The 17,521-nt window shown below is 49.3% G+C and overlaps 1 protein-coding gene across 5 annotated transcripts in view; it reads right to left on the bottom strand.

The window, feature by feature from the left end:
- The window catches only part of LOC135400540 (solute carrier organic anion transporter family member 74D-like), an 80,724-nt gene that overhangs the window by 12,494 nt on the left and 50,709 nt on the right, over window positions 1-17,521 (bottom strand). For 4 of the 5 annotated variants that reach the window (XM_064632372.1, XM_064632373.1, XM_064632371.1 and 1 more), the window contains 2 exons: window positions 6,333-7,229; window positions 972-1,061 (listed from right to left, as the gene is read on the bottom strand). In XM_064632372.1, coding sequence (XP_064488442.1) covers window positions 972-1,061; window positions 6,333-7,197 — 955 coding nt within the window. In that variant the 5' untranslated portion in view covers window positions 7,198-7,229. Of the gene's footprint in view, window positions 1-971; window positions 1,062-6,332; window positions 7,230-13,122; window positions 13,227-17,521 lie in introns of those variants that run through there. The other variant, XM_064632375.1, reaches the window with a different exon arrangement.

Genomic DNA, 17,521 nt, shown 5'->3' with positions numbered 1-17,521 from the left:
TGAAAATGTAGCCATAAGCGGCGCGGTATGACCTCGGTAGGCCCAACCCGGTCTCCTGGCGTGACGTAACCATGTCCGCGCGACGTAGCCTCATCGTAGCGAGCAACAGCGAGGTCTGCTACGAACACGTACGTACAGAGCGGCGGTACTCACGGCGGACTCTTTCACGTCACTGCGTGACGTCAGCATCGCTCATTCCCTTACGAGCTCTCTGAATGACGGGAGCGGTTTCCGGTGTATAGATTGAAAGCCTATCGCGCGCGCTACAAGTCAAATGCGATCATCGTTCTTGTGCAAGAGCACAGGCTGCATGTTGCAGCCAAAAGCGATAAACTTACGGAAGGGGTCTTCTCTAGTGCTCTAAGATCGCCCGCCCTCTGTTCAGCATGTACATATGACTCTGCTGTTTGTGGTAGCTTTCACAGTTGAGTTAGCACGGCTCACACCACGCTCCAGGTTAATCGAGGCGAATATTCAGTGCACGTCCCTCAGGCGCATAGAGTCACATAGTGACATGCAACGGCAAACGTGACTCATGTCGTCCTCTTCGAGCGTGCAGAGACAAGGATTCACGTTGATTTGGTTAATTTTCAGTTCAGTAGCAGAAATCTTCTCATGACGCTTAATTCCTGCTTTCGCTACCGACAGTACGACTAAGTAAATCACCTCAGAGCTGCCGGCCTAATATAATCATCGATAGTCCTGTCAAAGGCATCTAATCTAATCCTCCTTCTGTCAATCAAGGGCAGTTGGATGGCGCCGGCATTCATCAGATAAAGACGCGACAGTCGCTGGCGTCAATGGCCATTGCCCTGCGAGTCTGTGTGGGATCGAAGGGGGACGATACGAACCACGTCTTGTAGGTAGTCAATTCTAAGTGAGTGTTTCCGGAAGAAGTGCTGGGTGCAAGGCTATCAACGAGTGTAGTACCGACTGCGCGAACCGCTTGCGGTGACTGAGCTCACACTTACCAAAAGGGAAGTTGACGTACACACTGGTGCAGTAGGATCCCAGCAGAAATCCAAAGACGGGTCCAAATATTCTTACTCCGATTGTAATTCCTGCAACAAAGAATCGTCTGTAATAAACGCCGTGGTAGCACACATGCATACTATCCAGCGGCAGCTGACTGCCGACTTAATAGATAACATCCAAGACCGGGTGGTAGTATACACAGATAGCTCCACTACAACGATGGATCGACCAGTGCCTTCGTCATACCTGCCTGTAGTGTTGAAAGTGGAGTGCGTTTGTTCCATGCGACATCGTCGACAGCAGCTGAACTGTACGCTCTGCTCATGGCTATGGGATATATAGCTTCGGCTCATTCACGGACCAAGTGGGTTATTATCTCGGATTCCCAGGTTGCTCTGCAGTCCCTTGTTTCTGTAGGAACTACCAGTGCTGTCAACCCTGTAGTTGCTGATGTTGTAAAACTACACGCAGAGGCGGTGGCTGCTGGACACGACATGTTCTTTCAATTGATTCCAGGAGACTGCAGCATACCTGGGCATGATGTGGCTGATGCTGCGGCATGCAGAGCACATCAGAAGCGTGCGTCACGACTCATATATTTCACCAAGTCCGACGCTAGGGCCATGTTGACTGCTTTGTGTCGCCAGCTGCCTGCGGCACAGTGGCTCTCTGGCGGGGCTCGCGCCTCACTGCTACACCGCGTTGACCCGGAGCTTGCCTCTACTTTCCCGACATCGTTCCCTAGGCCGTTTGCGTCACTTTACCACCGGCTCCGCCTCAACGTGCCCTACAGCCGACGTCTTCACAAGCTTGGAAAGGCGGATTCACCCAACTGTGGCACCTGTGGGACTGTTGAGGACACTGAACATATCTTATTATCCTGTCCACGGTATCAGCAGCACAGACAATCTCTACAAGCTTCCTTAGCTCGGGTGGATGGCAGACCATTTGATGTCGATAACGTTCTGGGCCCTTGGACACTGGACCATCAGTTTCACGCCATGCAGGCGTTTGTGCGATTTTGCGCAGACTTCAAGTTGGTGGACACAGTGTGACTGGACAGCGTGTGTGACTGAGAGTCTTTGTCATTCAACTACTAACTAACCACTAACCTCCTTATCTTTCGAAATGCTTGCCAATTTCGGCCTGTTGTCCCGTTCCGTCCCCGTGAACCTCCCATTTCTGTAACCGGTCCGGAGCCTAGGTCACTTCGTTCACATAATCCCCTCCACACTCTAACAAAGCGGCCATTCACTCCGGCCGTAGAAGCCCGTACGGACCCTTTTTTCCCTCCGGGATGCTGACTCACAATTCGCGTGGACCTTTAACACGTCACACCTAACCCTTTAAATGCCATGCCAATGATGAGGACGGTGCCCAGAAGAAGAACAGTCTCTGTTCGAAATGTCGGCGGCTCCTGTCCTGAGGCAACTCTCTTCGTACTTCTCTACCGGTTCGCTGGATTTCTACCCATCTATTGTCACTCAATGGTTTCATTGTAGATAGCCATTTGTGTTTTCCTAAGTGATCTGGAGTAGCCGGCTCTCGTAATGAGTGCCTATTTCTCTTTTTTTTTCTTTTATTATCGACACAGCTCAACTATCGTAACCTGCGATTCATTGTTAATCGGTGAATGGCCTCACTGACAGCGTCATCGGTGCTGTAGGCGGCGCCGCAGTTTCTACTAGTGCTTCCCCGTCTCACGTCTGTGTGACACCGAGATCTCAGTATAGTGCTATTGCAAAAAGAATTATCGCCGCAGAGGAAACCTGTTCTATTGGACGTTTCGGTGCCTGACCAAACCCGACGTGCATGAAAGCCTCTGACCATCCTTGTAACCCTGGCACGATGAGAAGCATGCCAGGGATTCAATAATTGATATTATCCCGGGAGAAGGGTCAGGATGACAGTTGGGTTGTAGGCTGTCGACGTATTCTTCGAGGTTACGTGGACTGCTGCTGCTGCTCCTTGTTGTTGGGCATATCAACGCTCATCACCCTCTGTGGGGGAGTACAACTTGTACAACTGTGATTTCCCGGCAACAATCCGACACATTATAGAAGACTGTAGCCAGTATGCACGCGAAATGCCAACTTGAACTGCTGGATCAGAGGCCATTCAACATCTGCAAAGTTCTCGACCCATGGAGTAACCCTGCACATCAGTGCACTTCGCACTTTTCTTTCCTTTCTGAGGGCCACCGGTCTCCTTCAAGAACTGTAGGAGTTTCTTTTGTTTTCCTTCCCTCTTCATCTTTTCATGCGAACCTTTTTGGAATGGGGTAGGGTCCTGCACTCAACGCAGGGAAACATCCCACATCATCATCCATTCATCTATGTTGTTGTTGTTGCTGCTACCGAAAATCTTAACCTCCTCCTCTACCAGCTTCAACGTCCGATCGATCACGCGGACAAGGTGCTAAAAATCGCCGCCCTGTACTTGCGACGGAAGGTAACGTACCCAACGTAAAGTGACCAGACATCCCTGGTATAGTCCCACTGCCCCGCGTGCCTGTTCGTGGGACGGCGTCTTTTGTCCCGCTTTTGGCTACAGCGAGCCCCCAGTGGAGGAAGATGCGGTTAAACAGCGGAGTAGCTCTGAACTTCGACATGGACCTCTCCCGGTTACACGTCTCCACAATCCAGCTCGTGGAACCAGTGGCGTATCTAGGGTGTGGCAGGTGTGGACAGGTGCCATGGGCGCCAGGTGAACAGGGGCGCTATTACGTGGTCGGATGTGAATGTGCCAGGTCGGGTACTCAACCTGGCACATTCATAAATGATCTAAAGCACCCGCCATTAGAGAGGTTATAGTGTGAAACCTAGTGCGGACAACACGAAAACGCATCCCCAAGGACATCATGTTAACCATGTTGCCATGGGTGCAGGTAGCTCTAGATACGCCACTGCGTGGAACTCTCAATGTGTTGGCTAACAAACCATGCTCAGTCCTGCACAACCAGGGGGCTGTCACGACTACCCTCTTGTGCTTCCTCCATGCCTTTGTTGTGCTATTGTGCTCGACAAAGTGTCACCCGTTTGCCCGGCTTTTGCCTGAGTTCAAGGAAATCTCCTCCAGAGGGAACTGTGTCAGTGTTCCATCGGTGTCTCCTTTGCCACCTGTCCGTAGACTTTTGGGAGTGTAAGTTTTTGTTATTCAATGTTCGTCTGCATTTGAGAACTTGTCGTCTCGTCCTTCCTGTTTCCTTGTCTCGGGTTCTACGTTTAGTTAACCTAACGAGGCTACTATGGAGGGGCGGGCATCTTGAGCAGCCGACGTGGACTAAGACGAGCCCGTGACAAGCCTGTCCTCGTCTTCGAGCAACTGGAGAGCAAGAACCGCCATAGCAAAGAGCTGGCAAAACGTGACAACAAGGAACAAAGGGCAGAGACGATACGGGACGGGCTATGTCAGCGTGGCTATACATAGCCGTTAAAAAGCGACCCGTCCCGTCTCTGTCCTTTGCTCCTTGTTGTCGCATTCTGCCAGCTATGTACCAACCGGCCTCATATATCTGTCAATAACAAAGAGCACCAGGCAACCTCAGTCCGTAGGTTCAAAATTCAAACCGATAGGTAAGTTATTTAGACCTCAATGGAACAGTTCAATGCTCGTATCCTTACAGCAAATCAATTTTCGTCATTTGTCACCTTTATTATTATTGCGGTCGTAGATAATGAAATCTTTTGCCCGTAAACGATAGTTATTAATTGTAAATAATTATTTAATAATTCTTTGTATTTGGCGTAATTTCGATAAACTGGAACATGTCTATTGGGCAGAATATTCGCGTTGACATTTTGCTGTCGCAAGGAATCCATCTTATACCACAAAGTGTTACAGATTAGAAGCTGCTGAGACATTTCCTGCATATGCCTGATTGGCACCAGCAGGTTTCACACCGGTGAGATCGGCTTAAATAGAAAAGCTGAGCTCCAAAATTAGCTAAGTCGTTTTTCGCCAATATTGGGGTGGGTGGCTAAGAGATGGCCCCAGAGGCCCTGCTAGCCGTAGAGAAGGCCAGAGTACGCCAAAGAGCTCCATGCCTACCACACGGCACAAAAACAACACAGAAACAACGCTGGTGGTGGTGCGCACACAATCGTCTTTTTCTCGATTCCGAAAAATATGACACTTTCGGAACTCACTCTTCATTTGTGCACCATTAAAAAGTGTTTCTGTAGACATCGTGCAGCTTCCGACTGTTATGTTTTCATCGTTGCTTCGCAGATGAAAACTCAAGCATTGCCACTTTTTATATACCGGGGCCTGTCTGTCATTCACACATCTCCGTTTCGAACAATTGGAGTGTAACTATTTCTTTGTTTGTTGGAAGACTGCTTGTGCGTTTCGCTACGTTGACGAGTCACAGGACGTTGTCAAGGGCAGCAGACCTAGAATGCGTGGAAAACGGTGCAGTCTCTGCATCACTTTCCGGCCTATTGACAATTGACGTGAAGTTCATGGTCCTCGGCCTTGAGTTGCCTGATGACCAATGATACTATAGGTTTCCCTTTCAAGCTACACTGTAACCAATCGTATATATTGTGCAATTTCCCTGCTTAAATTTTGCCGGCGCTTATCTCGAGACTTCCTTTCAGTATCCCTTTTTGGCGTCCAGACAAATCGTTATTGACAGACGACAGATGCTGCTACTCTTGTTTGCATTTCACTTTCGTGGTATCTCCTACACCACTATGGCGCCCTCATTCAAGTGGCGACAGCTTATCCATTAACGACAGGCTCTTTTTGTTGCGTGACCTCATCTTTAAAAAAAAAAAAAAAGTAGTTGTTATTTTGTTGCACGACGAAAGCGTTGACCCAGAGGTTTGATTTTTCTTTTAATGATGATAGAAATACGGAGAAATTGGCCCTACTCTACACAGGCCGGCTACTCCAGTGCCCTTAGAGTGGCTGGCTTCTCTGCAAGATTTCGAGAAGTATGTGTGCTTCACGAGATTCATGAGGAAGGAGACCACAGAGTAGAACAACAGTGTAGAACACCGCTTGCTGATGGGCGGCTGCATGGCCAGCCACCGAGTACTTTCTTGATGTCAGATCCCTTGACATGTCTGTCCAATGCACTCTATATTACTTCACGACGTCGGCTCAGAGAGTACCCCCTCTCCTCTGGCATAAAATGTCTGGTGCAGTCCTTTCAGGGGGCTGCACCATTCACGTGTTTCTTAACGGGTGCCTCCAAGACGAGATTGCGAATCGCGCTCAATGTCGTCCACGCCAGTGGCGCAGATCACTTCTTCAGAAATCTATGGGCGATTTTCGTTCGTACAAGACACGTGAGCGCAAGGATGAAAATACAAGAAAAAAATTCCGCAACAGTTGAATACGCAACTTACCGAAATACAAGGGTGACTCCCTGGTGGCCACGTTATCATCAATGTAGGGTATCCCTAGCGTGTACACCGCCGTAGCGCCAATGCCGATGAAGAGCAAGCTAATGAAGAACACCGAGAGCACCACATGTGTTATCCGGTTCTGATTGAGCGACCTATCCGACGAATCACACAAACTCACTGTCCGCAGCGCGTCCGCCACCGGGTGCACGTCACTCGTCACGTCTACGTAATTCCTCGCCACAGGGGGCAACAGTTCGTCCGCTATATGGCACAGCTTTTGCCGATGATCCCGGGACATCCCGGACACGTTGGCACCAGCACGAGTTGCCACTATGGAGTCGTCCATGAAGATGAAATGAGGCGTCGCACAGAGAATGGATGCCACGGCGAAGATCACCATTCCACAGGCGATCCACTTTGGCCTATGCCCCTGGCCACCGTAGTAGGTGAGCAGGAGAGCGCCGCCAATCTGTCCGATCTCCGTGGCCGACATGATGATACCGGTCGTCTTACTAGGTATCTGGTACAGTTTTTCGATCGTGGTTAACACACTCACAAAGTACGTATAATACATGCCCTGTAGGACACTTGTCAGGCAGAAGACGGCCAAGAAGGCCTTTTTGTTCGCCAACGGTTGTAACCACTTCGGCCGGAAGAACCACAGGCCGCACTCTGTGTCCGGGTCTGTGGACGCGGGCTCGCCCGCAGGCGCGGTGGTGTTGCTTTGCTTCCAGGAGAGAACGTCGCCGTTGGTGCCCTTGTGGTCATGACTAAAGATGCAGCCGTTACCATTCTTTGTCTTCACTATGTCGTCGGCCGGCCGGCAGCCGTTGTTCGCCCTCGGGTGGGCTGAGTCGTTGTCCATGCTCTACTTGCGGGTCTTCATTCACGTCATGTCTAGAAAGACAAATATGGTGGAAACATGAGAAAACACGCCATACGCCACGGGGGTAGAAAACATCACTCATGTGGATGTAATGTGGAGGTAACGTGCTGCAAATCAAAGTATGTGTACTTTAATATGTCTGCGTCAATCCTACAAACCAACGGCTATGTCCACTAGATAAACAGTGGCGGCCGAAATGAGTCACTCTGTACGCTACTGAAATGTAGCGCTGAAAATACGTAACTGTTCCTGGGGCAGAGAAATGCTGGCAAAGCGGCTTCCACGTTCCATTTGTAATCATTCGTTTCAGGAGCGCGTAGTTGTGGAGACTGTAGCGATGGGGGTAATAGCCTAAGTTCCACCCATACCAAATTAATCGTGGGGAGCCAAACCTGTCTGGCTCACACCACCGGTAGCTGCCTGTGTGATATATGCGAGCTATTTGATACAGCTATCGGAATACATTGTTTTATATCTTATGTTAACGCCATTCTTTGTCTTGTCTCAGCGATTTTAAAATGTTGCCTATTGCAAAATGAAAGAAGGGTACATATTCTCTAACCGCTTACCGACGAGTATAGGAACAAGGTTGGGTTCCGTTACTAATAAACGGCACAAAGCTTCCAAACGAGCAAATGTTGTTGGAGCTTGACAGGTGTAACGCTTGTAAGCTAGATGTCCGAAAAACAATCCATGTGGACTACACTTGCCTGCCTTGCATTCAGCAACGCATATTAAAACTGGTGCTGAGCGTGCATATAGTACAACTCCTGCTACGCAGGAAGTTACGTGGTCTTCGAAGAACCGTATTAACCGCAACCAATCGACGGATAAGATTCCGGAGCACACAACGCTGTGATTGGTTCCGGTAGGCATACCGTCATGCTGACGTTGCCAACGGCCGTCCGAAGCTGTCTCATATATCGTGTTCCACCTCCGTGTGAAACATTGATCAATGATGGGCAACTCGTAAGCTTCTCTATGCAATGGTCTCGCTGCCCTTGAAGAGCTAAGGAAATCTAGCAGCTATAACTCCCAGAGGACAGGCTGAACGCGTATTTTACGAGACAAGCCAGAACACCAACAACGATCCATGTTTCACAGGGCATACTTAACATACCGAAGTAACTCAGGTTTCCCTAATGAGGGATGTGTGTTGCCATTGGCTAGCGAAAATATTGTACACTTGGAAGGAGAGTTGAAAAGTATGCGAGGAGGATCACTCAATTTCCAAGCCACCCATCATCCGATAAACACACGCCGTGTTCACGCTATACAAAGAGCATGGCAAAATGAAGGACGTCTCTTTCCTCTGGAGCTCACTCCTTTGACGTCATTGCCACAGAAAAGACACATAATCAACAACTTCCCGAGCTTTCTTTCAGCTTTTTTTTTTCTTCTCGTCTCCGTACCCATCTGTCAGAGACGAGGCCAAGGTTCAGTCGAATGAAAAGAAGCATCCATTTCATTTCGAGAAAGTCATGTGATCGTCGTTTCGCGCCATTAAATCTCCTTATCTGGAAGAACACTCGAAATGAGAGCGTTTTTATCTGCGGAGGCCTTTCTGATCCGGCGACAAAAACAGAAAAAAGAAAAGGAAAAAAAAAAAAAGAGGAGCAACACTGATGAGGCCAACTACACAGACGAAGAGGACGCTTCAAGAGAACTAGGTCAATACGTGCAATTGCGCGGTCTGGACTATGTTTACGTTCTTTTGGGACACTCGCATGATTACACGCTGCGTCCGCAATCCCTTTCTGTGATGGTGAGGCTGCCAGCCTAAATTTTTGTTGCCAGGTGCGCGGCGCGAGTGCTCTGCTAATCAGGTTCAACAGCGGGCAACCCAGTTGCAACGCTGTCTGGACCACACTGTCTGTTCGGTACCCTAACTTATCAATAATCCTTAGTAATCGTTCCAATTCCGTGAATGCTAACGCCACCGACGCAAAGACAGCCTGCGCAATGCCTCCTCTTTCACCTTCGCCACATATATGGTTGCGTTCGTTAATTCAACTCGCTCGACCTGGAGTCGTGACGTATGAGAGTCATCGTACGTCATCTATTCCAGCGACTCACATCGAGGGGAGAGTCGCTGGGAGTCGACTCTCGAGCACCTCTAGTGTTGAATCCTCGAACGTTAGAACGACAGCCACTGTCACGGATGACGTCACGAAAGCCGTACCGCGGCATTTTTGCCCCCCCCCCCCCCCCAAGAGTCGGCACTCTCGGCTCTCGAGTCCAATAAGCGAACGCGCCATAAGGTCAGGATCTCAGCAAATCTATTTCAAACACAGGCTTTCTGTGTCTAACTATATAATGGCTGCTCATGTGACTGGTGGTGGCTCGTCTCCATATAGCTACGGTCTCCGAAAGCACGATCCTGATTGGCAGACTCTTAATGGCTACGTCACATCGTTTAAGGACGTCACGTCTTCGATTATTCTACGTCACGCTGCCCGTACTTCCAGAGGCCTCGTTAGTCATGAAAACGAACCGCGTGCACAGCCCCTTGTAGTCATAGACTTCGTCTGTAGGAAATCGCCTGTGGCGATTGGTTGAAGCCGACGTCACCACGACTTTATATGCTAGCGTCACGAAGGAGCGAGAGGAGAGGTCGAGCAGTCTAGATGGCGCTGCCAGTGGTGACTTGGCTCTCTGTGACCTACGCCGATATTAAGTCACGGGCAATACGCTGGCCACAAATATGGCCAAAGAATATGGACGCGTCTTACTTTTTTGCTCAGGTATTGAGTCCGCATTAACTTGGGGAAATCTGAAGAGCGACGGAATCAACGAAGCCAACTATAGGGCGCTGTCTTCAGCTATGGCATCCCGAAACTTGCTATTAACATCCATGTTTCACCCTTTGACGCAAAGTAGCTTCATCGTAAGATGGTTCCACAGCATCAATTATTGTGGACCTTTGGACGTGGAAGGGTCGTTATTGGTAACCAGTGTCCGCTTGCCAACCTTTATGTTCGCTGGACTGGTTCACTGGAATCATCATAGGGCTATTGGTCACTGTTGCCTGGTAGCCTCCGCATGGAAACTGACTCTCAGTTTAGACGAAATAATCTTGGCATCTCACAAACGTCCACGTCACCTTGTTGAGAGTGCACTGAACGTGAACAAGAACATCCTACGTTTGTCGGTTTGGTTGACACGTGATGGAACTTTGATACACTTCTGAGTCAACAAAGGCGTCTAGTATGTGTAAGGCGACACCTGGCAGGTACAGGGACGAAACATCGAGAACTTCAAACGATTTAAAGAATGTTAAAGCTGACACCCGCACTGCCTTACTCAGCCGGTTTGCTCAACAGCGGGTGGACACGTGGTACGCATCTGAGCCAACAAAGGCGACTAGTATAGGTGTGGACACCAAGCACTGAAGCTGACACCCAGCGCTGATTAACTGGAATTGTTTATTCATGTGAGCAAGGTTGACGTGCATGTGTATCGATATTTTTAATCGGCGTTTTGTTTCAGCTTCAGACTTGCGTATCAGCATCGAACGCCTTCTCGATATTAGACGAACATATTATTTCACACGAACGAGCATGCGGTCTTTGTTTGTCTATAGCCAAGCGTATAGGACGTTATTGAGCTCGAATTGTTTATAAAGATTGCTGGTAATTATTGCTTAAGCAGGGCTGTTTAAGCTCGACCGACAATAACGTCGTTGAATTTTCTAACAATCTGGGCTACAGGTCCCGTGCGTTCGCAAAAAAAAAAAATTAAAAAATATTATTATTATTATTTAAACAGAGACAATCTCTCTCTCTGGATTCCTGCTATTACCGAACAGAACTTCACCACATAACAAGCCAGAAGGCCAAGCATTGCGGGGATTCAGTCCTGACTTGTGGAAAGTGCGGGGCGTACGTCTTTTTGTGATAATTAACCCCATGAGTGTCAAAAAAGCGTACGCCTCCGTTGTTTTCAACAAATCGGAGGAAAGAACGAGGTCATTCGGGATGGTGGTTGGCTAGGAGCGTGTTATGCGGGGAAGCGCTGGCGAGCCCTTTCACCATCACCACCACCACCACTGCTGTTTGAACAGTGTACTCCTACGCGCTACCAAACCTTTATCATCATACTATATCCCAAGCCATAGCCACACATATAATTCTACTTTGTTAGTTCGTTATCAGTTATCACCACGAAAACTGGGCGGCACTTAGTAAGAATCGAATAAAAGACGGCGTATAGTCAACTCACTGAAGAACCCGACGCGGAGTCACTCGGACATGTTTTAGTTCATCGTACGCTATCGCCTTTGCGTACGTAAGGGACAGCGCGGTGGTTCTGCGCACTGCGCGGAGATCTCTATGTTTTGCGCGCGTGTGCAGAACCACCAACGCTATCCCTTACGTACGCAAAGGCGATAGCGTACGATGAACTAAAACCCTAAAACTCCTCTTTGAGGGGATAGCGAGTTTTACCGCATCGTATGCTATCGGCTTTGCGTACGCAAGGGATAGCGCGCTGGTTCTGCACACTCTGCGAAGCTCCCTATCTTAACCACCAACGCTATCGCTTTTGCGTACCTAAAGGATAGCGTTGATGGTTCCGGCGCACGCCCATAACAGAAGGAGAGCTTCACGCATTGCGCAGTACCACCACGCTATCCCTTGCGTACGCAACGGCGATAGCGTACGATGCACTAAACCTCACTAATCGATCGGTGTCACGCAAACCCACATAAGAATGCTTCGGAGACGAGAACAAGCTTCGAGAGGGCCCAGTATCTTATCAGGAATGGCATTTGCCAGTGTTGGCATACCAACGCGTCCTTCAAGCGAGGGCGACTGAACTCTCAAATCTATGCTTTGACGCACATGCGCGAAACTGCCAGGCAAAGCAGTCTTCAGACGGCGCACCCCATGGTCGTATTCGGTGTACGTATTCTAAGCGCATCTACAAGAAGAAAAAGAACAGCGTTCCTTTGAGAAGAAATACACCATACGTGTAGTGGAGGTGTTCAACATTTTCTCTATCAGCGTTGTACATGCCTTTCGCGGTGCGCGTAAGGAAAAAGAAAAAAAAAAGAAGAAGAAAGGAAGCTCAAACATGAGCTCAAGCTTGAACACGAAGCTCAAACATGGATGTAACCGAGAAGTGTAACGACGATTACCCCCCCCCCCCCCCCCCAATCTTTTTTTTTTTTCATCAATTACCCTCGCCATCACTATCCCGTCGCTGAGAGTATTGTCAACCTCACTGAAATTTAATAGTATTAAAAATTACGAAATAAAAACACTGCTGCATGCAGTACAGCAGTATTTAGAAGCATTTCGGAACAACCTCGGGGGGGGGGGGGGGGTGTGTGGAATAAGAAAAATCCTCGGCACCTCTTCGCTTCATTCAGTACGTTCCTATGCAAGTTATGTGTTCCTCGTTATACAGCATTAATGGCATCTCAAAACCTGAAGAAGAAAAAAATACAGCAGATAGGCAATCCAACCGCCACGAAGAGCCGAGGCCATTATCTGCTGTATACTGACCAGTTATTCTGCATTGCGCTGATAGAGCGAGCGATTACACTGGATACGGAACCGATGCAGCAATATCCCGAGCAGCACAATGTACTGAAAGTCGGGTGCAACAGGGGTGGACGGTATGTGTCTTATCAGTGTTCTTTAGTTTCACGAGTTTGTTCAAGGCCTTCCACCTACCCGTCCACCCCTATTGCACTCGACTTTCAGTACATTTTGCTGCTGGGATCCACGCAGATTACACAGGCTTCCAGTCCGAATTTGCGCGTATAGACACCCAATGTCATTTCGTTACGCACTTCACTGCATGGGAATTCCGCGCGCAGAAGTCCAGGCAGGAGGAGCAGTCGGAATGGCCGCGACGTCCAGCCGCGCAAGGAAATATAAAAAACATGTGGGGGCTCACCTCCTTCGAACGAGTATCCAATGTGCCGAGAAAATATGACCAGCAGCGACAGCAGTGAGGCGCTCGTGTGCCGTCGTAGGTGTTGTAGAGAGAGCCCGGCTGAGGGACGACCTTGAGGAGGCATCACGGGGACGTAATCGGGAGCACCCCTCCTTCCAGCGCCCAGTGAAGATAATTAAGCCGGCCTTGTTGAATGTCTTGCACAACTTCGCAAGGCGCTGAGAGAGCGAAAGCTGCTGTCGCTCCTTGCTTCTGCTGCTTCTGCCGCATCCATGGCGGGTCGCCGCGGCGTGGAGAAGCAAGCAGGCAGCGCAACGCCTTTGGGCTCGCTGCTCTTTCGTATCGCAAACTTTTTCTCCCCCGCACGCGCACGCAGACGACACAGCGCCCCTTTAACGATACCGTCCAGTCAACACCTTCTTCTTTCGCTTCGTGATGGATTCGTCGTTGCTAACCGAGCTGTTTGCTTTCCCGACATGGCCGCGCGTTGCTTGGAGAGGGTCAGACACCTTGGGCTGACTTCACAGGAAACTGTTACGACATTTGCCTGTGAGTGTCTGTGGGAAAACCAGAAGAAAACAACGAGACTGCTCTGCCTGTGCCGAGACTCGTGAGCATGTGGAGTCACGGTGTCGTCTGCTTCGGCCAATATTGTTGCAGACGATTTCAAACGCAGGAAGCCCTCTGGCTACGAGTGGCTGGCCACGCGATTGATGGCGGCTCGTTTCCACGGTTACGGCCACTTAAAGCACGGCTGGGACTGGGAAGACTACTCTGGATTGTGGGAAGCTGGAGCGGCAATCATAAATTTCCATATCTGCCGAGTTCGAGACTCAGCGTGGGCGCGCATGCAGCATAGCCCGTGGCGAGCGTGAGTACGAAACGGAGACTGATTGTATATCCATGCAACCGAGCTACGACCAGTCACTGTAATGAAGCGGTCGTCCATCTCAACCAGTCCCAGGCTTATGTCTCAGCCTCAAACCAAAGGCCAACGTACCGTGGTTCTATGGCATCATCGCAGGGCGGAGGAGAACTCTGACGACGGCTGTACACTGCGGTTTTACCATTTACCTGTTTTTTTACATTGCATAACCCTTCTCACGCCTGCTGCCCTTGAGACCTGCATAGGCGGGACCTAGCCAGATTCCTCGACGACTGTTCCAAGCGTAGAACGCAACAGAAGAACTTCTAACCATTTCACAGCGCACTTTTGGACGCGCCACCGCGAACTGCCTCCTTACTAATGGGACTGCCTCGAAAAATATACTCTTTGGACAAATTACCCTTTGGAGAACTGAAGTATTCCTCTTCTGTCCCACACAATTAGTACGGCCATCGTCCCCAGCAGTTTAATTAAAACGCCCCTGCCGAGCCGAGCGGAACGAACATATGCACGGAGCGTCGCCTCTACATGATATCATTGGGTTTCATCTCACGGGTAGACGAACCGTGACATCATTATCGTCCAACGTGCAGAACGTCTTATGACTCGCAAGGAATCTGGCATCGCCGCATGTAAGCCTGGATCAGCGAATCTACGAATGCCGGTGGAGCCAGAGGCCTTGAGGTGGCTTCGAGGCCCCTTCGTGCTGGCAGGAGTCTGATCTCTCTGTTATGCCCAAATGTGAAGCTTTCTGCTTCAGAATGTAGGGCCGTTGTCTGATAAGAGGACCTTTGTTATCCTTCAGCATGCCTTGTCCCATAAGAGGCCGGTAACACACTGTGCTTCCACAGTTCCAGGCCGAGTGGCAACCATCCTTATTTACAACCATCTTTACTTGCCCGAAATTGACGTGAACTAATTGCAAAACAACCTCCGAATTGCTGAATGAGGATCATCGAATCAGTTGGTTGTCGGTACTTGGCTTTGTGTACCGAGCAAGTGTGGCACGAGGAGACGTGATTTCGTACCGGTGATGGTGATGCTTGCAGCCTGCCGTTGTCGGCCTCACCACAGCTGTGTGAGGCCTGCCCCCACCCCCCTGGCTCAGACCTTTTTTTTTTTTTCACATACAGTACAGTTGTACAGTTTGCACAGTTGTACACGGACAGTAGCGGGAGCGTTCTAATGAAGAACATCACTGATGGTACTCGGAATTATTCCGCAAGAGTGAGGTGTAGAACGACACCCTCCTCCGTGGGGACCGTGTAGTGACGCCCGGATCCGAGATTTCGCCCCTCCCAGAAAAAATGTCTAGCGGCGCCCCTTACTGACACATGCTCAAAAATGTCAAAAATCAGCATTACTAAACCTTAACATGTTTGGATATAGCTCAGGCCTTACAAACTTGTAGTAGTGATTTAGAACATGACAAGTGGAAATCTGCTGGAATACATAGTGGTCACGCAGCCATAATGCGACAACAGAGAAAAGCTCATCGCCAACACCTCACGGACTAAAGAAAAAACTCCTCTCCCTCCATTGCGTCGTGGGGATATACAGTAGGGTCAGGATGTCGTCTGCTTCAGGTACACACTGCTGCAGACGATTTCAAACGCAGAAACCATGCGGCTAGGAGTGGCTCCTCATGCGACCGATGTCGGCTTTTTTCCATGAATACGGCCGCTGAAAGAGTGTCTGTGATTGGCGGACTCTTAGCGACTGTGCCACGCCGATTAAAGATCAGGCCTCCTCCTTTTGTCTACGTGGGGTCTCGTCCGTTTATGTTCATGTGGCCACTTCGTCCCTACATTTCGTCGACGATTATTGTGGATCGCCGTATTCTTTAGTTCTGCCCAAGCTCCGCATAGCGACGGATAATAGACGCTGTCACTGAACACGTCTTGACGAAAACGTATAGCAAAGCAGTCACGCTGTAGCCTAAATTAGTGCGAATTACTTGAGTAATGGCAGGATTCGGAAAGATGTATCCTTCCCGCTAGTAATAAAGAAGGAAAGACCTACTTTTCCCTCTCGCAACTCTCACGATAAGGCGGTGTTGCTCCAGAAAAGACTGAGCGATTGCGCCTTGTAGATAACTGTGCCCGAACTTGGGCAATAGAGAGTCTTATAATATACAGGGTGTTTCACTTCATGTGAAACACAAATCTATTTAGAAAACAAAATCCCGCGAAAATAAAATCTTTGCACTTTAATGTCGTGTTTTTTTTTAAGTTCCGTGTTTGCGCCGCGAAGCAACAGTGGCTATGAGCGGCGTACAGACGAGGACAGATGGAGAGAGGACAGCAGGAAGAAGTGGGGGATAGGGGTTAGTATGCGTCCCGGGCCGACTTCAGGGGGAACTGCATGTGGCAACATTCGTCTGGAAAGTCTTCGGAAAACCCAGGGAAAACCTCTTTAATGTCGTGTGTCAGCTGCACGAACTCCTTCAAGCAAGGAGTTCTTCGAAATCGTAAAGGATCTCACCTCAAAGGGGTTGTAGCTATTACGTGTGTCAGGGGGGAATTAACACGCAAAATCAACTTAAAAGATACATTCTTCGTGAAACGATGTTGAGTGTGGTGTCAGAAGTGAGAGATGAGATTTTCTTTTCCTACCTGTATCAACATTTATAAAATGAATACAGGCATACAGCGGAAAACTTGCTAAGCGTAAATGCTCCTTCGGGACGGTCCTGTGTCAATTACAACTATATACTTATACTCTCAGGCAACGTAAGAGCTACAGTTACGGGGGTACATATCCGCCAGCAGAGAACGTAGTCCGCGCACATTCAGAGCCGGGCCCGCGAGGACGGCGGACACGAGGCAGGCGGCGAAGCCGATTCATATATTTTGTTAACGCGAGTAGTTTGCGTGTTTGCTTCAAAAGCAAGCAAATGGTGCTTAAGAACGTCGTCTCCTATACGGGTGTTTTCGCAACATGGTCAGTGTCGTACACGTAACGGTTTGAAGCACGCGGGGGCACTACGTTGTGACACGGAGGCGTCACTCGCCCGCCTAAGCCAATCATAGACGTATTCAGATTTGTGGGCGGAGTCGACCTGAAGGAGCTCACTTAATTGTCCCGATGTATAGTTATCCATATCTGGAAGCAGACTAACCCATCATGGTAACACTAGCGCAAACTAGAACTAGGACAAAGGCAGGCACGGACAAAGCAGAGCTCACAAGTGAAGTTTATTGCCTCCTTCAACATATCGTTTGATGCCTTCTCTCGCGCTACCTGTGATCCTTCGCCACGGGTGCTTGAACATGCGTGAGTCTACTGTTATCTCTTGCTAGGAAAGTAGTATCTTCGGAAAGAAGCTATACCGATCCCGATGTCCTACTTACATACACTCGGTACCGAGTTTATCGATTATTTAAAGCCTCTGAGATCTCCCTTTCTAACGATTCCCGATAAACACATTCGTTCAACTCGTGTTCCAACTGAAGGGTACATCCGCACTGTCTGCAATGAAGGCGACCAGCTGGGGCCCATTGCTGGCATCGC

The sequence above is a fragment of the Ornithodoros turicata genome, chromosome 7, assembly GCF_037126465.1.
Source record: "Ornithodoros turicata isolate Travis chromosome 7, ASM3712646v1, whole genome shotgun sequence".
NCBI classification, from domain to species: domain Eukaryota; kingdom Metazoa; phylum Arthropoda; class Arachnida; order Ixodida; family Argasidae; genus Ornithodoros; species Ornithodoros turicata.
Note: the sequence above shows the minus strand (reverse complement) of the source record. Positions and strands in the feature narration are given on the sequence as shown.